Consider the following 25981-nt stretch of genomic DNA (forward strand, 5'->3'; position numbering starts at 1 on the left):
CAGGATCCAAAGTTCAATGTTTTCCAGGCATCCATACTAGACAAATTGATTTTGCTTGAAATTCCCTTTTAAAAAGAAAATGCCAGCCCAGTCACAGAGCAGAGGAGACACTGACCTAACTTGTACCTGACTAGAATCATCTCTTCTCTAAAACAACAATCCCTCTATCATTTATCTACCAAAATGACTTCAAATTAAATAAAAAATACTTTTCTGAGAAATTAGTATATTTATAAATGCTGTATCTTTTTATCACTGCTTCTCCAGTCCAAGAAATGGCTGATTTTCTTGAGATTCATGGTGGCAATTAGATAATCTCAATGTTCTACACTGTGACATCCATACATGCCTCAATTTTGGAGGGTATCATAATCCTCTTCCTGCTAAGGTCAATATGTCTTTCTTCTTCCACTACATTGGAATTGCAAAATGAAACAACAAACAGGATTCTCTGCTGCCAGACAAAGGAGCATCACGACCTACATAACTTACCCAAGGCTGTATTTTTCTCTGGGGAACAGTTACTGTTTTCATCTCAAACTCTGATATCACCACTTCATCATCTTATGCTGGAAGGATGGAAATTGTTAATGTCCAAGAAATTTCAGGGTCAGAATGGTACTGAGAGCAAAAATGAGGTACACCATAAAGAGAGCATAATGTGTATATATGGGATACATTGCAAGTAGAACACCAAACATGCACTAATCAAAAACAGAGTTATCAATGCACATGGTACTGTACTTCTTTTGGATATAACAGTGGCAGAGATGAGTGTTGTAGAGTGTCAAAAAGTAGGAAAAAAATACACCCCTCTGTTCTCATCACCGCAGAAAGCGTTTACCAAGACCAAAGATCAAGGGTCTATGGGGCAAAGCCAAGCTGTGGAGACTGCAGGGTATCATAAATAAATGTAAAACTATGAATTAAACACATCACAGTGAAGAATATAACCAAGAAAATAAACACAGAAAAGTGCTCACAAAAATGTCATTTAATAAAGAGTTGCTTCTATATAAAGGGGCATACTATTACACAAGACAGCCCAGGAAAGGTGCAATTGGAAGTGTGAAGATCCGGTAGACAGGTTTAACAACTCTTTACAGTCTAGGCATAATTTTCAATTGCAAATTGAAAGCCTCCTTGAGGTTAAACATTCACATAAAGGAGTCAATTGCAATGTCACAAAATATACTCTTTTCCTGGGTCTACATTGAAGAAGATACTTTGTTTTTTTGCAGGTTTCATATGCATGGAAGTCTCACAAAACAGATTTGAGACCACCTAACGTACATACTAAAAATTGCGTAAATAGTATTCAACAGATATAGTATTAAACATTTTTCTTCTCTTTTAAGAAATATTAGCCGTACTCTCTCAAAAGATAGACCTTCATAACAACTAATTCTGGTATCAAGCAGCAGCTTCATTCTGATGATTAGGAAGTGCTAGATTTTTGTTTCCTACTTCCCACAGCAGGAAACTCAAGAGTGAAATCTTCCTGCTTAGAATGCAAACAATAGTCTTTGAGACTTCATATTAGCAAACTTAAAACAGTTCATAACTACAATTGACCCCATAGCAGTTTCAGCCTTTTGCAGGGCAAGTTGTTTTCTGCCCATGTACTTGCAACTACTTAGGTGGGCACAGAAGAGCCAGAGAGAGGATTCCGTGTCCAAGCTGAAAGCTGGAGTGTGAGACAGTTGCTCACTCCTGTCCCTCTGTGTAACTGGCTGGCTTTCTGCCAATAAACAGCAAGCACTGAGCACTAAGGAAGGCCAGACTGGACAGGGCTGTTGTCTATGGGAAGGCGTCCCTGCCCACTGCAGAAGGGTTGCACCCAGATGGTCTTCAGTAACCCTTCCAATCCAAATCATTCTGTGAATTTCCATCCAATTCAAACCTCAGCAGCCAAACAGCAAATCCTAATAAAGCATTTTCACAAAACACTGCCAAAAAAATGCCGAGCATCAGATTTACAGGAAAATCAACAATATTATTCTTCCATACTTTCAAAAGATTTCATCTATGGCAAGTGAAGGCTACCCCACATTCAATAACTCTGAATAAGCCATACAGTGATTGAGATAAAGAAAGGTCATTATTCATGCTTTCCAGATTATGTATTTGCCTTGACAGGTAAACTGTTCTGCAAAAGCCTTGTCACCATTGCCAGTGTTTTCCGTTTTTTTCACCTGTCACCATAACAAATTTATTATCAACTGTTTTGTGCAGATTCATCAGTCCTCCAAATCAGATTATGTGCATCACTAAATTCACTAGGCAAGAATAAGCGACTATACCTTTTAGTTGCAAAGAAACAGAAAATGGAACCTGGAAACATCTAAACATAACCTACAAAAAACCTGCTTATTTCTTATTTTCATCTGCATGTCATTAATATGCATCCTGGCATGAGTGCTTCGCATTATAAAAAAGGTCTTACCTAAGGCAAAAATACGACTTTAGAGAACATTTGTTAAAAATAATTCTCGGGGGTTTTTCTGTTGTTGCATTTTAAAAAAATATAATTGGGTGGGTATTCCTTGATAACATTCTCAAAATAAATTGTACAATACAAAATGCTTTACTTTACCCCCTAAGGGAAAATGACAGCAACTAAGACTCTCATTAGCATTAGTTTCCAAACAACTAATAAAGGAACAATTCTTCAATTCATCTTACATCAGTGAAATGGAAGCACTCATTTTCTGCAGCAAGTCCAACTTTTAGAACAGCATGATGACTTGTTTATAAAAATCTAAGGTACAATGAAAGAATACAATAGCATAAATGAAAAGCCAAGCTTCCCAAAAACCAGTAATTCAGGCTAGGCTATTCATGTCTCATAGGATCTAGAGACAAAAAAAATCTCTGGTGAGAAAACAGAACTCCAGAACAATGACAGTAATGAAAAGATTAATTTGGGCTGGGATGGATTTCACAGACCACCTGGTCTACCTCTCCACTCAAAGAAAGACTTTGGACATTACATCAAACAGGCCACTGTCCAAAATCAAATTCTGAATCCCTCAAAGACTGGAGATCCACCATCTCTCCAAGCAACCTGTGGCAGCATGGGCTTCACTGCTTCTCACACCACTTGTCAGAGTGTTTCTTTAAGATACCTGTTTGTCCTTTTGCTGTTCACCTTCAAGATGAGCCCATCCCCTTCCTGCTGCTGACACCTGTCTAAATTTAAGACCAGCAAAAGTACCACTTTTGTTTATAAACTTAAGAGGAATGCCATCAAATGTGTGATTACATTTTCCATCTCTCATGTTATCAGTGACAGAAATTTATACAGTCAAATAGTTTACTGCATCCATACTTCTATTTGTAAACCTCAATCCTTTGAAAAATGATGGCTCATCTTCCCCTAAGCCTCTCTTTTCCTCGAGCCTCTCCCCTCCATCCCATGCCTTAAGCTTTCTCTGGAAAGCAGTTCATCAAGAAATTCCCCTAAAAGGGGAATAACTAAAAATATTATAGAAGTGACAGAGTTCTATTGTAGCTTTCTAGGCCCAATGTGAGGACAACAGGAGCCAGAAACAGAGAGATTTTTCAACTACTAGAAAATATTCTTATTTCTTCTACTTTCTCCACTAGAAAATACTTACATTTGACCAATCACAGCCCAAAGCCTAGCAAGCAGGCAAGTGCACACAAAACCAGCATGGCAGTTAACAACCAAGAATTAGTAAAACCCCTTAGATTGCAGCATATTTGTCAAACTACATTCTGTAAACCAGCTTTATACTGGGTTTGCCACATGCAAAAACAGTTAAGAGGAAGGAGAACACATCTTCATTTAAGAGAAATCTTAACAGCCTAATTCAAGGAATTATTAGTACAGATTTAATTATTGCAGAAAAAGGTGAACATTACTATACATAAAAAAACCCAGTTGCAATAGTAGTAATAATTAAGACTGTTGTACCTGCACCTCCTAGTACCTCACTCCAGTTCTTGGTGTTAACTCTTCAACTGCCACTTTGGCTGATGATGTCTATGCCAGGGACATACAGCAAGCCATTAGCATCCCAAGTCCAAGTGTGATGTTGACAATTTTTTTCCCTTTGCTACATAATTGACTTGAAAATGGTTTTATGTTTGATACTTCACTTGTAACATCTCTATGATTGTACCATCCCTTATCAGTGAGAATGGTCATATCCAGGTTACTGCTGAAATAGCCAGAAATGCAGCCCCTTCTCCATTCCCCTGAAACATTTACAATGAAGTAGAACTGGGCATTCTTTTTACTACAAAAAGTTTATCTGCAGGAAACAAGTTAAACACAAATGTCTGGAATGCTGCTCTTCTGAAACTATTTGTTGCCACTGTAGACCACTTTAACCCTAGCTTGCCATAAACTGACATCTATACAATCTTCTCAGCTGCAAACCCATGAAACAGTAGTTCTAGATATATCAAAAAATACTGTTACTTAAATGTATTATAGCAAACTTTTAAGTCTGAAATTACATTCTAGTTCTGAGTTGCACCATCTTAGACAAGGTGGTGCTTTCCTCTCTGCATTAATATTTTACTTCATTCTTAAAGCTATTAGGAATTAACAACTTACTTAGACTTTACATATTTAAAGCAAACAGGTCAAAACAAATCTGAGACTAGAAATACATACTGCACAATTTTACCAGGTCAAAGTGACTGTACTGGTAAACATTCAGAAATCATCACAGCTAGTAATGACTTCAGTTGAGAAATAATCCCTAAGATGACTGTTCCATAAGTACTTTTTCCTCCTGTTTAAAAAATATTGATGCATTGTAAGTCTTCCAACCTAGCCAGGCAGTCACTTCCATAGAAACTAGCGAAGTGCAATTGGGGGACCAACTCTTTGGACAGGTGGAGGTTCTTCCAAGTGATCCTTGGTTCATAACTTCACCTCCATCCCAGAAACAAGCTGGGAGAATTGATGAACCTCATAATTTCAGAAGAGACAGCTTAGACTGTAATCAAACAGCAATCTAGTGCCATCTGCACTTACAAATTTAAACAAGGGAATTCTGAAATGGCTTTCTCTCCAACAGACCTGATGACTTCTTCCCAGAAAGGCTGACTGCACACTCTAATAGGTATTTATGATCACCTCTGCATTAGGAGCTAGAGAAGCTAGAGTCAAGCTAGAGAAATCATGCTGATTTTAGATTCTAAATTAAATCCAAAACCCATTAATAGGTTGATCTTCTACAACCATTGGAGAACACCAAATGTGACACAGCAAGTCAGCACTGGTCCCAGTTCAGATCTAGGTACTACAGATATTTTTTAAAAAGAATCATCCAGACAGTCTTTTAGTTAATATGAAATTAGTAAAGTATTGAAAGCTGAGTAGCAGTTTATGCCTTGCATATAGGAAAAAAACCTACCTCAAAATTTAGATGTCAGATTTTCAGTTCCCACGTAAGTTTCAAATTTGCAGAAATTGAGAAAAATGTTTTAGCTCAGCAATACACCATCATTCTAAAAATATAATATCGTCTATGTGAGATACCCTCATCACTACTTAACAGTAGTTACATGCATTTATTACATTTATTACAAAATAGATTTCCACCACTACATACCAATCTCCAAAAGGCTTTTATTTATCATCTTAAAGTAGCAGATATAAAAATAAACTATTATTCAATATTCAGTTATTTTTAACATATAAATTTCTTTTTGGAAACAGAAAACATACACAGAAAAAAATAATTTCCTGCAAATGTCCCACAAAGCACAAAACTCTGCATTTGCTCTATCGCTGCAGTAAAAGAAAGCATCTCCAGAGTAAGGGAATGCAGTCCTGGCAGGCTGTTCTTTCTCCCTGTAAACTGCAGTGCTCCACATGGACCTGTATGGAATCTCATTAAGGCCTGAACTGAGGAGGGTGGCTGTCTGGAGCAGGAGGTGGCGGCGGTGGCGGCGGCGGAGGTGGCAGAAACGAGTAGGATGAATTGTACGCGTTTGGGCCTGTCCACATCATATTCATATTTGAAGGCGGAGGTGGGAACTGATGCCAATCACTGACATAACCAAAGTCTGGAGGAGGAAAGCCATACTGTTGCATTGTTGGATTTTCTCTCCCATGAGGTGGTGGGAACACTTGGGGTTCCTGGTGCATCCTCCAGTCTGAAAAGTACAGTGGTGGTGGTCTTACTTGTGGTCTGAAAAACCCTCGAGGGCCTGATGGAGGAGCAAACAGATCCCTGGAGAACCCTCGGCCACGGTACCCCCTTGAAGCAGGCTGTTTTACTGAGTGATGAAGTTCTTTATTCTCACCTAAAGAATAAAACAAATATAAGAACCCCACACACACAGCTGTAATATTATTTTGGAAAGATCAGGCTTAGTCTTCACAAATCTTTCAAGCTGAAGTCAATGAAATTTGTAAAGAAATCTTATCAACAAGTAATACTGGCAACTTATACATGAAGGATAAAATAACAGCAGCAAATCTACTGTTTAGTAACTAATCTTGATTGATAGAAGTAATATCAAAAGGATGATCCTGAGAGTTGCAAAATCAGTCTTTAAAAGATAAATTTCATCTTCTTTCCCTCCAGACTTTCCATTTGTATAAATGGATCTCAGGACCATGCAAATTTTGAGTATTTTGGAAGCTTTTAAAACAAGATTTTAGAACAATACATTTTAAAAGTAAAGATAAATCAACACTGCTTTACACTGAAGGGGTATCCAGCCTTCAGTCCCAATTTGGTATTACAGCATAACACAAGACACAAGAAATTATTCAAACTCACATTACTAAAATTAACTTAGTCTATCAGAAAAACCACAGTCTCTACCCTCAAGCCAATAAGCTTTCAGCATTCATCTTTTTCAGACAAGTTCTTCCTTGCACAACTCAGTCTAAACATACATTTAATGTTCATAACAAATATACTGCCCCTTTATATAAATATCACAGAAATTTTAATGGGATTAGGACTATAAAATGAAAAGCACTGAAATACTAAAAATGCTCCAAAGAGCTGTTAAGCTATTCAAAAAGCTGCAGAACCTAAACCCTCAGAAGGATTTTATGGCTGGGAGCAACAAGGTATTCAGGAATAGAACACCACATAAAAACACTGAAATTTAAAAGCCTGTGTGAACCTCATCCTTGGCACTAGACTACACAGTTTTTCAAAGGTGAAAATGTTTTTTAGTCTGGAAAGGTAGTTGGATACCAGAACTTCTACTCATTTTCATGGGAGATTAGGAGTTAAGACTCCTTTTGTACAAACAGGCCTCTTGGAAGCACTGATGTAAAGTACTTGAATAAGTATTTTTGTTCTTTCCTCAAATACTCTTACAAGAGACAATTTTAATACACTCATGTAAGTCTTCATCTGAGACCAACTTTGTGCTTCAATTTGTGACATAACATTGCTATTGAATTCTGCAGCTAAAACAAATTGCTCACAACTTCAATCTGTGCCATATTATTCACAAAAAACCCACAGCAAAACAAAACCTGTCTTCCTTGACAAGAGTGCAGCAGTTCCTCCTGCTGTGTTCTCAGTTATGGAACAGCCATAGGAACAGTAACATCCAGTAAGAACCTCAAGAAGCCCAAGGCAAAGGCAGATCTGCAATAAACTGGCAGACCAAGGATGTGGTGGAAAACACACATATGCTGGATTAACAGAAAAAATAACCATCAGTAATGAAGAGAGAGTGCAGCACAATTCAGATCCATCTCAAGGGAAAAAAAAATCTGTCAAAACCATAGGGCAAAAGCCAGTCCAAGAAAGATTGCGGCTTTATTTGATTCATACAAGGGAGGATTGTACTGCACAAAAAGCATTAAAGGACAGCTACTGATCTCCCAGATCAAGAGAAAAGGGTTTCAGCAGGGCACAATGCATATTAGCTTTACAAAGGAAGAGCAAAAAAGTCACAGGAGTCTGAGAAATTCAATGGGGGAAGAACCATGCTGCAGATAGCTGAAGCAATCTGGTAAGTAAGCAATAGAAGAGGGTAAGGGATGAGAGCTATATTTAAAGGGAGAGGTATAAAAAACATGCACCCAAAACAGACCAGTGAGAACAGAAAAAGAGGAATGCAATATGAATTATTCAACCAAAATGGCAATCAAAAAAAAAAAAAAAAAAATCACAGTTTTTTCAGGAGAGGCATGAGAGACGAGAAAATTTGATTATGGTAAACAGAGCACAGCTGCAAGCATGCACCTGGAACAGATACAACAACAGCAGGAGAAAGGAGAGTAAAGAAGGCTTTTCAGATAATGAAAATCTATACACAGCTTTGTTCAGCGAATGACTGCATTAGGTAAACAGAAAGGTTCTCAGCAGGTTACAAAAGTAAGAGTTATTTAGAAGAGTATCTGTATGTCATGGCTGAGGAAGAGCTTCATTTTAGACAGAGGAGTAAATTCTCCATCCAAGACCTGTATCTCCTCCCTTGATTGCAAAGAAGTGGATTTCCAAAAACTGCACACGGCCTTCCTCTATCTTCTCCCAGCACTCAAAGGCTTTAGCTGAACCCCAACCAAATGGTGGCATCTGTTCAGAATCCTCACTGTGTGTCAACCAACACTGTTCTAAGAGCCTTTCACTTTCCCCTGACAATTGCTCTCCTGCTATACCACCTCCCTTCCATAGGGCTTCCATTTCAACAAAATAAAACTTAATTTTAGTTCTAAAATAATAAACATGGAATGAAGCCACAAACTCAAATGTAAGTTAAAAAAGTACAGGAACTGTTAACTATAGAAAAACTCAATCACTAAGACAGTTATAAATGGGCATTCCAAACTTAGATTAACAGACAAAAGCATTCACTCACTTGGTGGAAATGTTTCTGATCGGACTTTCTTCCTTCCTTGACTTTGAGGTTTTTTTTTCTTCTGTTTTGCCTCTCTTTCTTGTTCATCATCACTGAAATCCAAAACCTAGTAAAAAAAAAAATCAGCTAGCTTCTCCGCATAAGAAAAAAGTTACCACTCCAAAAATTAGTCATAACACAATTGATGCATGACTCAGTTATCCTTTTTAATTTTCCTGAAAAGAGCAACATTCCAGTGCTGAACACAAATGTTTGATTGCCTAGATGTTAGTAAGAAAAGAAAAGGAGCTGGCTGAAATGAAGCTGCCAGGAAAAAGCTTTCAAAGATTAACTGCAGCTAAAATGAATTAAAAAATGAATTTTTAAAATAAATCAAAATTACTTCGGCAAATAATACATAATTCAGCATTAAAACTACATTAAAAATCTCTTCTCTAAAACTTTCACTACACTGGAATTTTCTGCAGTATATTAAATAACACTTCCTGTCGAATTTCAAATAGCAATGTTATTCCAAAGAAATTTTCAGCTTTGAGAAATGTTGTCATTTACAACAGATTCAACGTCCCTGCAACGTTTTCTCCTTGTTACATCAGGTTTTGCTACCTTTTGAATATTAACTTACATGACTGAGGATAAGTTATCAGGGACAGGGAAGAAATCTGTCAGCAATAATTAGTTCTCTGAAAAACAGCTCACTCTTACAACTTAAAAGGGGTAAGACTTGTTCCTTTCCCAATTCTGAAAGTAGGGGCTATGCTGCTTACTTCTACCATATACACAGAGCATGGATCTCAAAAACACTGCACCAAAACAGTGCTTAAAAAGCCTCATAAAGTTAATTTTGAATACAACTACTTCTTCTACTGCATAACTACATGACACTCAAAAAAGCTGTAAGAACTACAGCAAGATGATGTATACCATGAAGTAAAATCTTTCACTAATTCCTGTTTTTTCTAAGAACTTCAGTACACTATACTCCAGTAGTGCAGAAACAATGAACAGCGATTTGAACATATTATGTTCAAATTATTTGAGCAAATAATGGACACCTTTTACTGCTATTTAATTTCCATGTAAAATCCCACAGAAGTCATCCCACAGAAAAACTATGGTTATCTGCTGCTGCTAGCCTTGCAGCATACAGACCACATTTTGTCATCCTCTGACCCCAAAGACAAAGCTAGGAGAGATTGTATAAGTGACTCTGCAAATAAGCTGGGCTAGTTAAGAGCCTGCCAAAAAGGAATGTTTATCATATAACTAAAAGTAGCAAGTAAGAAAAGCCTACCATGGATTAATTTAACATTCATGCAAAAATGAAGGTTCACACTATCACAAAAAGAAGTGACTCCAACAATTCCACGCAGATTACTACAGGGGCTGGCAAGCAATCAGATTGCTGGCTGCAATCTGAGGTCTCTAAAAGGGTCTGCCCCTAAGAGGCAATTTCAAGCATCAGTAGCATAAAATTTGATCTGCACCACTATCAGCAGCTATTACCTTCACAGCAAAAGCTACCTTGTATCAGCTAATCAACTGTCACAGCTTGGGATAGCATGGTATAAACTGTAACTGCTAGAACTAACCAAAGATTATTCTAATTGAGGATTACAAAATGTTAGATGTGGGTTTTTTTCCCAAACAGAGCACAGAGTCAGAAGAGTGGCCACCCTTGTCATCACTGACTTTTTTTTTCAAGCTTCCTTTGTTCATTCTTATAGTGAGGTACAACAAATTTAAACTGAGAAAAATCTTTAAAAAAAACAAACTTTGGAAAAGGCAATGAATCTGTATCTGCAGATTTGACTAACTGTACTTGGCCAATAAAATTTCATGGGCTCCTACAAACTCAAATGACACATCTACAAGGTTATCTCCCGAACAGCTTTTAAAGCATGAAAAACAGAAGAGCTCAAAATTAGCCAATAAACCCATCTGATATCATCACTACAAGAAAACTGCTGAATGAAAGCAAGTTAAGACAGATGTCCCTAAGTATTGTCTTTCAAAGCTCTATGGATAACATACCTACAGTCCAATTCTTATACAACACTCATAATTCTCAGATTATGACTCTCTGTGAGATTGTCTCTACAAGAAAGGAAGGCAATTTACAGCCAGAACTGACAGACAACCATTCTCTGAGAGAAGTTAGCACTACACAGCTCTGTTTCATTTACAGGAAACAAAAAACTGTATTTCAAAATGCATCATCCTTATTCACTACTGTGAAAAAAGCAACATTCCAAGTTGACAGACTGATACATCCTTACAGGACCCATCTTTGAGCCCAGAAAAGATCATGTCACAACATCTCTCCTTCAAGCCAGAACAACCATCCTGGGATAAGGACTGTGAATGAAAAATTTAATACAGTCCCTAACAGCATCCTTCTGGACAAACTGTCCAGCGGTGGATGAGCAGGTTCATGGTGCAATGGGTGAAGAAATGTCTGAAGGCCAGAGTTCCTCAGGGCTCAGCTCCAGGGCCAGTTTTGTTTAACATATTTATCTACGCGGACATAGCATTTAGAAGATGCATGACACCAAACTGTCATTGACTCTCCTGAGGGACAGGAAGCCTTGCAGAAGGATCTAGGTGGACTGAGGCCCTGGGCAATGATTAATGGGATGAAATCTAATCAGTCCAAACACTGCACACCTATGATGAAGTAACACCAGGCTCAAGTGTAAATTGGGAGAAGAGTGGCTGGAGAGCAGCCCTGCCAAGAGGGATCTGGGGGTGCTGGTCAGCAGCAGCTCAGAGAGGGTCGGCAGGCTGTGCCCTGGAACCCAGAGGGCAAAACCCCATCCTGGGGTGCATCAAGCACAGCAAGAGCAGACAGCCAACAGAGGTGACTGCCCCACTGCATTCAGCCTTGGGGTGCCTCACCCTGAGCGGTGTCCGCAGTTCTGGGCCCCACATGCCAAGAATGTCAAAGTCCTTGGTTGCATCCAGAGGAAGGAAACCAAGCTGGTGACAGCACTGGAAGGCATGTCCTGCAGAGACCAGCTAAGAACCCTGGCCTTGCCTCATTTGGTGGTAAGGAGGCTGAGAGGCAACCTCATTGCTCTCTACAGCTTCCTGAGGAAGGGGAGAGAGAGGCGCTAATCTCTTCTACCTGGTATGCAGTAACAGGATGAGTAGGAAGGTCCAAAGCTGTACCAGGGAGGTTCAGATTGGAAATAACAAAGAAATTTCTTTACTCAGAGGGTCGTTAAACACTGCAAGTCATCAAGAGACTTGTAAAAGAGGTGGCTGACACCCTAAGCCTGTCAGTCTTAAAGAGGCATTTGGATAATGCTTTTCTCAACACACTTCAGCTTATGCTTCAGCCCTTGTCAGCCCTGACAGCTGTAGGTTCCTTCCAACTGTAACAGTCTATTCTGTTCCATCCTAAAAATCAGTTAGAACACTGGAGAAACAAAACCAAACAAATACCATTACCCCCTACCAAAAAAACCCCAAATCCCACAAAACACACCTTTCCTACCAAATTATGGAGTGAGAAGCATGTATTACATAGCACAGAATTATGCTAAAAAGGCAAACATTTGGAAGATTCAAAACAAGCAGGCAGATCTCTTTAGAATTCTCTTTAGAATGGTAGACAAGGCTTCTAGGAATTTCAGTTATTTTGTGTATGTTTAAAGTAAAGTAGAAATTGCAAGGAAAAGTGACTCAACTGTTGTGATGTAAAACAACTCAGTAAAACTATCAGCCTTGTGTTTCTTATTGAATTTTCACAGAATGCATAGCTAGAGTGGAGTTAAGGACCACTAACAGAAAATCATTGAAGAACTATTTACAGATCCTACAGCAAATGAAGTGAATGGTCACAAGGAGCTCCTAATTCTGCATGACCCTGTATGACAGTCATTTTATGGAAGAAGCCCATCTTCTCTCATGGAACTTTATTTTATAACAGCCAACTGTAGGGTAAGCTTACTATGAAGCATTTAAAGAATGCAACAGAGATGTCAAATTAATTCTGAAGACCAGACAGTTCAAATGTCCAAGTAGTAAGTTTGCAGAGTACTAGTAAGCCTTTAAAGACAAGCAATTGCTTATGGCCGATTGAAGACAAAGCTGCAGTGAAAGAATAGCAGGGAAAAAAATTCCCTAGCAGAAGCAAAATTATTAGGGAAAGTAAAAGCACTGCTACCCAAAGCTAAACATTCAGGCTGTCAAATACATTCTTGAAGGACTAGAGGATCTGAAGATATACATTTTTGTCAACTTCAAAAAGCAAGCAGAGAGACAGGTAGTACTCTCTACACTCACTATGAGACCCCTCTTAGTTCTATGACCCTCTCTTTCAATGAAGAGGTACATTCAAGTTTTGCCTCCATAAAAAGATAACCTTGCTAATTACTTGCTCTGCACAGAATATTTTCCACATATGACTTGTGTAAAAACAATAAACAAAAAAAAAAAAACAAAACCCCTCTATAGTTACTTCAGGTGGTGGTTCTTGGTCATTCTTCCAAGATGCATCTGAACCTTTTTCCCTGAAAGAAGAAAAAAAAAAAAAAAACAAAACACAAATTAGACAATCCAGGTAGACAAAGGCTAGCATCTCCTATAAGGTATCAGGTCTCCCAGAACAGGAGCTTCCTCTTCTCAAAAAGTTGCTTAGTTTTCAATATTGTTTGTGAGCAAACAGCAACATCTAGGTCAAGTCAGGGCTTCACTACTCTTGAAAAATCCTCCTACTTCAAGTGATGACTGAACATTTCAGTCAAACATCCTAACACTAAATTTTAGACCATATTCTCTAAACAAATCCTTTAGAACCTTAATTGCTTTAAACCTGAACTGAGGTAGTTCACTGCAACTTTCTTATGCTAACTGTTGACTACAATCACAAGCATTCTTTTCTTCCAGTTTCAGAAAATGTACTTTCAGTTAAAAAGAACCTACTCATTCAGTAGTCACATGAACTCATTCAGTGGGACACAGGTTTTCAGTATAACTACAGCAAAGTAAATTCAGAATCCAAAGACCCTCAGTGCTGGCCTTACAATCTTATTAAGACAGTGTTATCTAGACAACTAGGTTTCACCTTTCATTTTTTTGTAAACATAAAATTAAATTGCAAGGCAAAAGACATTTAAAGACACAAAAACGCAATTGTCTTGCCTGACAAACACCAAATAAATTTGGATTAGTCTAATTTTTTTAACCCACTGCAAAGTCCTTCACTAAAGATCAAGTAATTTCTTTGATTAGCAAAGAATTTGTGAAACATATTTAAATTACATTCTCTGTAGTCAAGGTTTTTTCCATGCTGCTCTTAAAAATTACGTGTTTTGGTCTGAAATATCAAGGTACAATCCTTATCTTTGCAGAAAAACTGTATAAAGCAGTGCACTACTGAAAATTTTTACTTGAAAAATAGAACCACACAGCTAAAACCTGAACATTTAAGTGTTCAGTACAAAATGCCTTTAGTTATTGCTCTTATAATGAAGAGTTTTTTATGTATCCATCAAGTCAGCAACAATCAAGTAGCAGTAACTACAAAAAACTACATAACCATTGGCATCAACAGCTTGTACTTCAGAGGTGCTTAGCCACACCCATGAGAGCGCTGGCAAGGCATCTGGAGGTACCGTGTGCCTCAATCCCTAACTATAAAACTGAAGTTCAACCTCTCTATGTCCTTTTGAGATTATGAGTAAAAAGGAAGGCAAGGAAGATATTTTAAACTTCAATTAGAAGAAAACATTACAGGGAGGAACATAAGGACTCTATACTAAAGTTATTTCTCAGCTGCAGAAAAGTTATTTTATTAATATGAACTGAACTGCTTCTTCCTTTCATCTTGTTATTTTTGAGCAACACATGCCTGCCAGAAATAGCAGAGCTCACAGGAATTGCCAAGACCTACGGTCATTCAGCAATATGTAACATCACTGACTGCAAACTTTAAACCATTCAAGGTCAGGCAGCTTATCTCACTGTCCCAAAGCAGCCTTCCTCATTTCAGCAAACAAAAACTGCTTTTCATGCCCCAAGGTATTTAATATCTTCTGCAAAGAACAATATAGTAATTCTTTTGACTTGTGAAGTTGTATACTGTAAGACCTTGAAGTCTAACAAAAGGTAATTCAGAGGAATCGTGAAAATACATGAGCTTTTTTAGAACTGGGTTTCAGGCAATATAACACAAACCTATCGTTAGCAACAAATTATTTTGCATTCAGAAAGTTTTACACTACACTTTCACTTATTTTGCTATGAAGTGTAAGGCTTATTCATAGCACTGCAAGTTTGCACAATGCAAGCAGATTGCATTTCAGATTTCAGAAAAAGCTTAAAACTCAGTGTTTCTTTCAGATCTTAATCTTGATTCCTTTCCTTTTCAAAGAACCATCAGTTTTGAAACTTTAAGCCTGTAATACTCCACAATCTGGTCTGCACACAGTCAAACTAAGAAAAAGCAGAAAATAAAAATTATTGATTATCAAACTTGCCATCTACTAAGGTGCAAAAGTCTTTTAGTGGATCACTGACCAAAGCTTGACTTTTCTACTATTCATGTCACATTCTTATACCATTGAAGTGTCTTCATACAGCATTACAGCACATTTCAGAAATCAGTTTTCATTAAAAATGGATGAAGAATTTCTATTTCATGAAAAGGCAGCTTCAGTCAATAGAACCAAATGCTTCACACAAGCTTAAGTAATTGGACTGACAAAACCCAGAAATAAACTATTGTTTTAGTGAACTGTAACTTAAGTCACACTAGTCATGTTAGTCAAGACAAGAAACAATGTCTGAAGCACTGTTCAGCTGTGCTGGTAAGCCATGGAAGTCTAAAGTATCTTACCCAGGTTTCAGGCTTTTATCACCTATGACAATGAAGTACCACCAAATGAAAAATGGTTTCCCAAACTATTTCCAAAGCATGAAACAAAGCAAAACACAAGTCTCCCATCTGAGATGCTGAGTATAGCACACGGTTACTGATGCAGCAAGCAGATGATTAGAGTCTGTGCACTTTACTGGGCTAAGCAGCAAAGTTTAATAGCGCAAATCAAAGACAGCTGGCATCAAAATGCTGCAGAAAAACAAACAAGCATCAGAGCAAGAAAGTGATCTATTTTGGTCCTCACTGAAGGGAAGAAAATATGCTTGTTGCTTGCACAGAAATGAGGAGGTTAAGAAAAAAAAGACTCCTGCAGCTCTGACTAAAGAAAAGAACTATTCAGTATGAATACTAGCACAGCTGTAATGAATGCAAACCATTAAACAACCCCTGAGAACTAATCCTAATAAACAGAAACCAAGTCACTTGTATGACAAAAGATAGCTAACCTATAGTTATTTCAGATGATTGCTCATCAATAATTAGAACATTAATATCTAACTGTCATTTATTATGTTTTATTTTTTAGTCTGTATCTTTGAATACACGTTCCTCTAAATGGCATCAAGTCTTATTTAAGCACACTACTTTCCTCAGGCAGACTGGGATACACAAACACTGCTGAGAAGTTTCTGAACATCATACTACATTGTCACTCAAATCCCTCCTCTTGCAAATTTAGAGGGCAATTTTTATTTAGAATTGTTATCCTCCAATTGTGAGGACAGATAGATTCATTGATAATTACATTATCAACAGATTTATTGATAATTACATTTCAATTCCAGCCTTATAATATGAACTAAAAATAGTAAATTAATACAAACTTGTTCAGAACACAAACAAGTTTATTATCAGTTCTGAAACTATACAGGAATCTAAAGAACAAGAAAATGTGGAAAATTCAGCTTGAAAAACTCTTTTGTACTCATGAATATGTGTGTCAGGGTATGGAGGAAGTATCAATGTCTTTTCTGGTTGTAGTATTTTAGTTAACAGCAGCATAAAAAGAAAGCAAGCTTAGTATTTTAAGTAGAATAAGCTAAACTTTAGTAATTACAGCATTCGAAGGCTTGCAGTTTACAGCTACTCTTCATTGTTCTCAAAGGCAAAATACTACAGTCTTGTTATTACAACATAGTTGAGAATACCTCAAGGAAATATAAAGTGTTAAACTTAGTTATAGAGTTTCTCACTGAAGACTCAACTTTAATGCAACATTTTTAGCTATATAAAAAAAATATAATCAGATTAAAAAATAAATCAGACTCACTGTTTTAGTTTTTCTGCAAATATATACTGGGTGAAGTCCTCTACTGATGGAGCAAAATACATGCTATCTTGCACATTAATACCTTTCTCTTTGATATGCTCAGAGCTGTTAAATCTTATCACGTAAAAAGGATGTGAAACAGGACCAAATACCTCAAATATCTGAAAGAAATAAAATGAAAATGTTTAAGTAAACTACAAGTAGATTAGTAGTAGCTAATTTCATTGTAGACTGATATTTAAGAAGTCCAATGTATTTTCAAAATGCAGCATCAAACAGAAGTTCCTTTCAGACTCTTTTTATTACCGAATTTTGTTTGACAGTGTATTTCCCAAACTACTGTTTTTTATGATGTGGAACAGTAAGTTCTCACATCCTCAGTAATCCTTCCTTTTGTCAAATCTCTGGCTTTTTGTGTCTGCTATGCTTTCAAGTCTTGTAACGCTTGGAACAATCTCCTGATCATTTTTTCCTCCAAGTTCACTTTAACAAGATGCCTTTACAACAGTTACTGCTTGTTCCCCAATTCCACAGAGAGCTGAGAATTCTGCCATGTTTTACAGAACATCTGCACTGTTTGCTCCACTCACATCTAGCATTTAGAGATATTTCAGTAGTAACCATTGTGGATGATGGCTTTCCTTCTACAAAAACGGAAAATTCAGTACAACAACCCTCTCAGCAAACATGGCCTTAAATCAGAACAACACAGCATAGAAGAAAACATTCCCCATTTTTCATGAAGCTTCACTCTAACCACTGCCCCTATCTGGCAGTGAAAGAGCACACAGCCAGTTATTCCAAGATATCATACATCTGAAAACTATCTCTTCCTCTCCACAAGTCCTCTGAAACACTGGAAACTCACCAGATACTCTAATTCTGCAAGGATGCAATTAATTCCAGGTTAGGAATTTTTGGGATTAAAAAAACAGATGAATATAGCAAGAGTCAAAGGCACAGAGAAAAACTATATATCAAGGAAACATTCTCTTTCATTTAGTAGACTTCAACTCTACCTTCTGAAGCACTAAAGCATACTTCCAATTTTATATTAAAATAACAAGTTTTTATTTTACACCCACCTTTCCTACTGCTTGCCGATCTTCTTTAAAAATTATGCTTTCCTCATTTACTGGAGGCAGGCCTTTCAGTGATTCAATTATTACTAAAATAGAAATAAAAAAATAAATTAGAACTTTAAGTTTCAACAGCATGTAGTTAACTGCAGTAAAACTTAACAAACCACACCACTACTTGTCTACTTCAGTTTGTAGAGCTGCAATCAAATATTCTTTCACACATGTAAAAGCACGTAGAATCACACACCCCTTCTCCAATGCTTATATTGCTTATAGAATTATTGTTCTCTGGGGTAAAGAGAGTCCTAAGAATCATACCACAACACAAAAGCTTTCTGGCAGTTCAGTTAAAGTAGCAACTGATGGTGTTTATAAATGCTTATACCCAATCTGTTAGACATTCTGCAATTTAATGCCATACACGTCTCATACAATATTTGTGCCTAATGATGATTGAACTTCTCTACCTGTAAAACAACAGAATGCCCAGTTAAGCTTTCTCAATGACTGTCCATCAGCAAATAGTCCCTCAAGTACACAGTGTCCCTCCAAAAAAGGCTCAAGATCATCACTCCTAAACTTACATAAAAGAACTTTCAGCAATCAACGTATCACTGAACTAAAAGTTACTGCTACTACCACAATCTGCAAAAAACTTAACGCACCAAACAAGGAAATGACAATTCCACCAGCTTAATAGTTCACTGAATTTCAAAAGAATTTGTGAAATCAATTTCTTTTGTGCCTACCTTTAAGATAAAATATACAGTGAAAGTACCCAATGTGTTGTTTAAGCCTCATGAGAAATATATCTTAGCAAAAAAAAAAAAAAAAGACAAAAATCCCCAAACATCCACACAAAAACAATCCTACACAAAATACACAAAAACAACACATCAAAACCTCTCAGATAATGTTCTCAACTTGATTCACCACACGTAGGTCCCACCCTGCAGTAAGCTGAGGAAAATATACTCTGAAAATGTACAGTGCAGTAGTCCCATGAAACAGGAGAAACATTACCACCTCCAGCCTATTTGACTTACAGCTTCCCCTACCCCAACCCATCCTAAATTATCAGCTTCTACTCTTTCAGGGCCCAAAGTACAGCCCCAGGGAAAGTTTCTCATGCACACCAAAGCTGTTTACTTTCCAGATCCCAACCCACACAGGGATTTTTTTCTCTTCTTTTTAAGTACCTTGAAGCAAAACACAGCACAAGTTTTGTTAAATTCTGATACACTGCACAGAAGTTCAGAGAAAGTAGTCATTTTGCTTTTAGCTACTGCACAGCAAGCATGAACCTACACTGTTCTAGCCTCATATGTACCTCAGAGGATGAAACATCCACTTACAAGTGTCACTCACTCACTGCACACTGATGAGCTTGGAAGCTTGCTACAGAGAACAGCAGAGATTCTGAGGGACACCAAAGGGACAGAAAAAGAGTACTGACTGTTGTGTCAGAATAATATTGGTAGCTTTCAAAAGAGAAATCAACTCCCCTCAGACTAGACGCAAACCTGGCATAAAGAGGTACCAATTTAGTTCAAAAATTAAAAAAAAAAATCCCCAATTAGCTGACATCCCTAATATAGCCACAAATCAACTGAAATTGATGCCCGTTTTTAGAAGAGCTGGAAAGAAACTACAATGCAAAGAGAAAGAAAATTCATAAAGCAAGATAGTTAAATCAAGAAAATAATCACAGGTGTCCTGGGGGTTTACACCATTCATATAGTTTCATTTCATTATGATTATTAGCTTGTTTTCAAACTTTCACCAACAAATCTAATTCAACACTTTATACATGTACATTACTTAAAGTAGGATGCAGCCCGAAGAATTCACCTACCAGTAAACTGGTATTTGAAAACATTATACTCACCAGTGAGGATCAGAATTAAGGATGGTTTTCAAAACTGCAGTCTTTAAAACAGTTTTGTTTATAGTTTTACATTTTAAACCAAAAGTAAGAAAAATAGCAAGTATGATTCAACTTGTTTTTAAAACTTGTTTTCAAACTACTATTTTAGCTGAAGGCAGCCTTCTTGAAGTCCCCATTAATATCAATAAGCATGAAAGGGCAAGGTGGAAAAGAACCAGATTACTGTCTTCCACACCCTCCTCCCAGCTTCCTGCAAATAAATGAAATTAAATCTCACTACAATAAAATAATGTAAAGGAATTGCCTGTATTACCTGAAGTCTTCTAAAGAAAAATTAGTATCAAAAGTTGCATACTTTCTTTTGTACTACATTCAGCCTAAATACTTTAACTTCAAAACTGAACTTAATTTCTAATTTTCATAAGCAAACTGCTTGGAATGCAGTTCAAGCAGAATGTACACTTGAAACACCTTAAATACAAACATACTGTGGATGTTTTAGTAATATGAACTTCAGCAAAACTTTGATTTCATTTATCAAATACTGAGGTCCCACACAGATCCGAAAAGATCCCTTAATCTCTATGCCTGCAGGTAAACTTACATCCATTCTGTATCTCAATCCCATTAAGCTTACCCTCCATCTATAAATCATGTTAGTCACACCATCCTCTGACTGCTGACAATGAGCAGCTTTCATTTGCTCAAAGTGTCAGAAGTGGAACGAATAAAGATATACATAAATGAAATTGCACTGTTGAAGAAACAAATCTTCTTCCTGTCCTCATCTATTAACAAGCAAGCACTTGGGAGTGCATTGCACTGCACCTGTGCTTTTAGTTATACAGCTCCTATATATTCAGGGATTATTCAAAATAGCACCTACAACTGGAAGATTTTCTTAAAACACTTAAATACACTAACTGTGGGCAGTAGCAATATAAAAACCCTAATACACAGTAGAAAAAAAAGGGGTTTGAATTAAAAAAAATTAAACAGAGAAGTCACACAGAAAAACGTGTATATAAGCCAAATAAAAGGTAATTCAACACAAACATCATTGTTAGTTCGAATTCCAATTCAGCAACCTGCTATCCCCAGAAATAGGACACTGTAGGGCTGACACTTGGAAGGAACAGCTAAGAACACAATTCATGCAGAGATATACAGAAATTATAATAATTAAAAACAAAGCAAACATATCTTGCCTACCTAGCTGTTCAATGACGCTGGAAACTGTCCCAAAGAGCTTCAGTTCAACATTATCTGGAAGAACTATTGATAAGTCTTCAACAGGAGGCAATTTCTGCAAACATCAAGTCAATGTTTAGGATATAATATCACACAAAGGCACTTACCACTTTATCACTGCAGAAATTTGACAGTTTGAAAAAATCCCCTGGCATTTTGAAGATTTATTTTTTAAAAATCTACTTTGATTTGTCTCTTTCAGAATCATTCTAAATGAACTCATCTTGGGGGACCACCACTTTTGAGGCAATCTCTCTTACAGAGACACTACATATTTCCATCACAACTACAGCAGGAGCCAGTTTTATTAAAACGGAGAAAGCCAACAACTGACAGGCATTTCATCCAAGCTGGATGTACAACACAATAATCAAACAATCAGAAGTCAAAAAATAAGACCACGTGTAACAACATTCAATGCATGCTAGAAGGAAAACGTACACAGCAAGAGGCAATATAGCATAAAATACACCAGATGAGTACCATCTGATTTAACAAAATGGAGTATGTCCATTTATATCATGACTTGGATCCTTATAGAAGATGTAAACAACAATCTATACAAAGACAATTATTTTTAGCTGAAAATTGCATTTGGTACTAGATATCAGAGAGAACACAAAAAGACAAACTTCAGATACGAAAATGAGTACTACAGCATATTCAAATTAGGCTTTTGCCCATATAAATCTACTATCAAAGACTAATTTACACCAAGTTCATCATCTACCTCTAATTTACCCATGAATTAAGACCTCTATGTATATACTATGCTGCTATGAATTCAGCAAAGACTTATGAAATACAAGGCAACTACAGTAAGCATTATCTTCAAATTCAACACCCTGATCGTAGCACTGAACTGCACTTTTAAAGACCTCAACTAGAAATAAAATCCCACAAACAGAAGAACCTTATCCTGGTTTATCAACACCTCACCTGATAATCTTCACTCTAACTAAAATGTTTGCCAAAGGCTTAGATCAAATGCAAAGATCAAATAGGCCAAGACTTTACCAAATGCTGTACCATTAAACACAAATGTAAATTCAGATAAGAACACCACACCCTTCTACCAGCCAGTGATTTTTATTTAAACTTGATTTAAAGTTCACTGCTAAGACAACTGAATCACTTCGTAAAGTGAATTCAAAGGCCAAAGAGAAGCAGGAAGGTAAAATCTGATCCTGTATCTCAAAACAGTACCTTCTGCCACGCTATATACAGTATCTGCCAATCCTTGTTTCAAAGCGAGAGATTTCTGAAACAGTTCCACTAACACTCCTTAATACATACACCCAAAAAACATGACTTTCTATGTTATTGACTGTGGTGGGTTCCACTGCACAAAAGTCAATTTTCTTCACAGTGGCTGTTACGGGGTTGTGTTTGGGCTCTGTGCTGGAAACATTGTTCACATTATAGAGATATTTTTACTATTGCTGAGCAGGGCTTACACAGAGCCAAGGCCTTTTCTGCCTCTCATGCCACCCCATCAGTGAGGAGGTGCAAAAGGAGTTGGGAGGGGCACGGCCAGCACAGGTGACCTGCACAGACCAAAGGAACATTCCATACCATGTAACATCAGGCTCAGCATACACAGCTGGGTGAAAAAAGGGAATGAGGGGCATTCCCAGTGATGGTGTTTGTGTGCCCAAGCAACAGTCACACATGGAGGCCAGCTTTGCTGGGGATGGCAGAACACCTGCCTGTACAAGGAAACTGGTAAATTAATTTCTGGGTTTGCTTTGCTTGTGTTGGTAGCTTTTGCTTTACCTACTAAACTGTGTCTAGCTCAGCCTTGGAGTTTCTCTTTTACTATTCTGATTCTATCCCCACTTTGACACAGGAGGACTGACTTAAAATATAAAATTTTAGTTGGGTTAGTAGGAAAGGGTTTAAAAAATACCGCATTGTACTTACATCAATAGGCAACTCATCCTTTGTCCTAATACAGTAAGATCTGTTATCCTTCTCATTTGGATGATAATCTTCATCAGATACTGCTGAAGACGAAGATGAAGATGAAGAGAAGAGTGTACTTGATGAACTATCTGAATCTGAATCACTGAATAAAAAAACAAACACAGGACTTACAATACTGCCTACTCACAGTCACTGCTCTTGTAAAATCCCAACATTAGCATAACGCTGAGTGAAAGTTAAGAAAATATTTATTTCAAGCAATGCATCTTGCACAATGAAGGGGGAAAAAATCTAATTTTGCAAATAAAATGGATTAGTTTTGTAATTCACATCCTGCCCAAATCCCCTGGTAAATATTTCACAGAGTAATTCAGTATTTCTCACAGTCACATGTGTAAAGATGTTTGTTGTCCTAGACTCCTAAAATTTCAAGTAAAGAGTGGTGTAAGAAACCAGTCCTTATTCATGTCAACACGTTCATTGAGCACAAGTTTAAGTTCTTCAAGGGCTGGTGGAAGAAAACAATGTGGAGCAATTGATCCTAGTAATGACAATAAGAGCACCTCTCCAAATAAACCTTTTGAAAAGGTTCAATACAGACCTGCATAGACAGAAACACCAATATAGCAGAAAGAAAAAAAAAATCAGATTAAAAGACTGATCCATGGAAGGAGTTAAAGAAAAAACAAAACAAAACAAAGACTGAGATACACGCAAGACAGGAAGTTATGAAAATTTCATCTTTAGGGTTCATCAGCACAACAGATTTTGGAAGTAAAAAACACTAGACACGGGTGAAGCCCCTGAAAGTCAGGAATTTCACTCTCCGTCACTTCATGATATTCGAGGAAAACTTTGAACAAACAAGAGTACTTCTGAAGTCAAACTTGAATCAATTAACTGTTAATGAAGCCTTGCACCTTTAAGAGGAGATTCTTAAGACTTCATTTTAGCCTCCTCTAGTCAAAAGAAGCACATGGCCATCCTACTGCACAGGCCAAATAAGAAAACACAAGACTTACTGCAACAACCAAAGTGTGCAGGCTTCTAACACTGCAACAGAGCCCACACTTAACCAGTTCCCTTTCACCAACTACACTGAATATCAAAGCACAGATGCAGCAAGTAGAAGATGGAACCATTAAAAAAGAAAAAAAAACTTGAGAATGAGCTTTTCCACTGAGAACATCTGCCAACATCAGAGGACAGTGGTACAGTTGCAGACTCCCCACCCTGAGTCCAACACTGAGGTTTTCCAGCAGTAACACCGCGGGTGTCCTGTCCCAAGAGCCGCAGGTGCATTCTGTGAGGAACACACTCTCCAAGCCACAACCAACAAACTCATCCTTTCGTTAAATCCTACACCTTTACAGCACTGTTCCGCAGACCTAACTGAACAGATTCCTGGCAAAAATGTAACTGAAAAATTACACCTTTGATGGGGAGGAACAAGCTCTAGAGGGTGAAACAGCGGGGCGGAGGGGGGCGGCGGGCTCCCGGGTGCACACCGGGCTCCCGGGTGCTCGGCCACAGCGCCAGCGGCCCGACGGCTCGGCCAGCAAGGGGCGACTCGGGGGGACCCCCGGGGCTGAACACACCTGTCCGAGTCCGACGAGAGCACGGCGGCGGCGGGAGAGCGGGGCCAGGCGGGCGGCGGCGAGCGGCGCGATCCCACGGCTGCGGGCAGAGGGGCCTGGGCTCCCCCGCTGCCCTCCGCAGGGCTCTGCACCATCTCCGGCTCGGCCGCCCGCTGCCCGCCCGGCTCCACGGCCGGCTTCTCCACCACTTCCCTCTGCTCGCCCGGCTCCACGGCCGGCTTCTCCAGCTGCTCCACCACTTCCCGCTGCCCGGCCGGCTCCACGGCCAGGCACTCCATCTCCTCCACCAATTCCTGCTGCCCGTCCGGCCCCAAAGCCGGGTTCTCCACCTGCTCCACCACTTCCCTCTGCCCGGCCTGCTCCACGGCCAGGTCCTCCCGCTGCCCTCCCAGCTCCACGGCCAGGCTCTCCATCTGCTCCACCATCTCTCGCTGCCCGCCAGGGCCCACAGCCAGGCACTCCGTCTCCTCCACACCGTCCCGCTGCCCGCGCGGTCCCACGGCCGGGTTCTCCAGCTGCTCCGCCACTTCCCGCTGCCCGGCAGGCCCCAAAGCCGGGTCCTCCAGCTGCTCCACTACCTCTCGCTGCCCTCCCGGCCCCACGGCCGGGCTCTCCATCTGCTCTGCCACTTCCCGCTGCCCACTGGGCTCCACGGCCCGCTTATCCAGCTGCCCCTCCATTCCCGCGCCACGCGGGCCTCAGCACCGCCCCCGGCGCGCGCCACTTCCGGGCACCGGGAGCCACCCCCGGGCGCGTGCGCCGGAGCGAGGCGGGGCCGGGAGAGGGCCGGGAGCGGCCGTGGAGGATCAGGGCGCCGCTGCGGGGGATCGGGCTCGGGCATCCAGCGCGGCTTCGGGTGGGGTCAATCCCGGACCCGGCCTTGGTGTCCGTGCGGCCTGCTTGAAACACAAAGCTAAAGCTTATGGCTGCTCTTGCTGAGGGCCTGCTGCGAGGGATCAGTTTTTCCATTTTATAAATGTGCTGACAACACACAGAATCATGTAATTAAAACTAAATCTAAAAAAATAATATCAAAATACTATACTAATAGTAATTTTTAGGAATCTGACGTAATGACTGCATAATGATATTGATCGTATAATAATGCCAAGTTCTTCAAAACATAAATGTCTGTGTTCTGAGTTCACCGTGAATACTTCACGGTTTTGGAGCTTGAGGTTTTTTGTGGTGTCTGTCTCCCACAGCTCTGTGGGGATGGGGAAGGATTCTACATCCCAGGATGTGGCACATGTGGTG

General features: G+C 38.9%; 1 protein-coding gene across 3 annotated transcripts; it reads right to left on the bottom strand.

The window, feature by feature from the left end:
- Positions 1–5591: 5591 nt before the first annotated feature.
- NAF1 (nuclear assembly factor 1 ribonucleoprotein) lies at positions 5592–25471 on the bottom strand. 3 transcript variants are annotated; one of them, XM_074541194.1, is made up of 8 exons: positions 24723–25469; positions 23124–23260; positions 21162–21255; positions 18065–18147; positions 16980–17140; positions 13289–13340; positions 8824–8929; positions 5592–6291 (listed from the first exon to the last, which is right to left on the bottom strand). In XM_074541194.1, the coding sequence occupies exons 1-8, from the start codon at positions 25402–25404 to the stop codon at positions 5879–5881; spliced, it is 1728 nt and encodes a 575-aa protein (XP_074397295.1). In that variant the 5' UTR covers positions 25405–25469; the 3' UTR covers positions 5592–5878. The 3 variants fall into 3 exon arrangements, with proteins under 3 accessions (XP_074397295.1, XP_005486364.3, XP_074397296.1); XM_005486307.4 differs by having other exon boundaries at positions 23124–23268; positions 24725–25468; XM_074541195.1 differs by lacking the exon at positions 13289–13340 and having other exon boundaries at positions 6112–6291; positions 23124–23268; positions 24725–25471.
- Positions 25472–25981: the final 510 nt, after the last annotated feature.

Source organism: Zonotrichia albicollis, chromosome 5 (assembly GCF_047830755.1).
Source record: "Zonotrichia albicollis isolate bZonAlb1 chromosome 5, bZonAlb1.hap1, whole genome shotgun sequence".
NCBI lineage: Eukaryota > Metazoa > Chordata > Aves > Passeriformes > Passerellidae > Zonotrichia > Zonotrichia albicollis.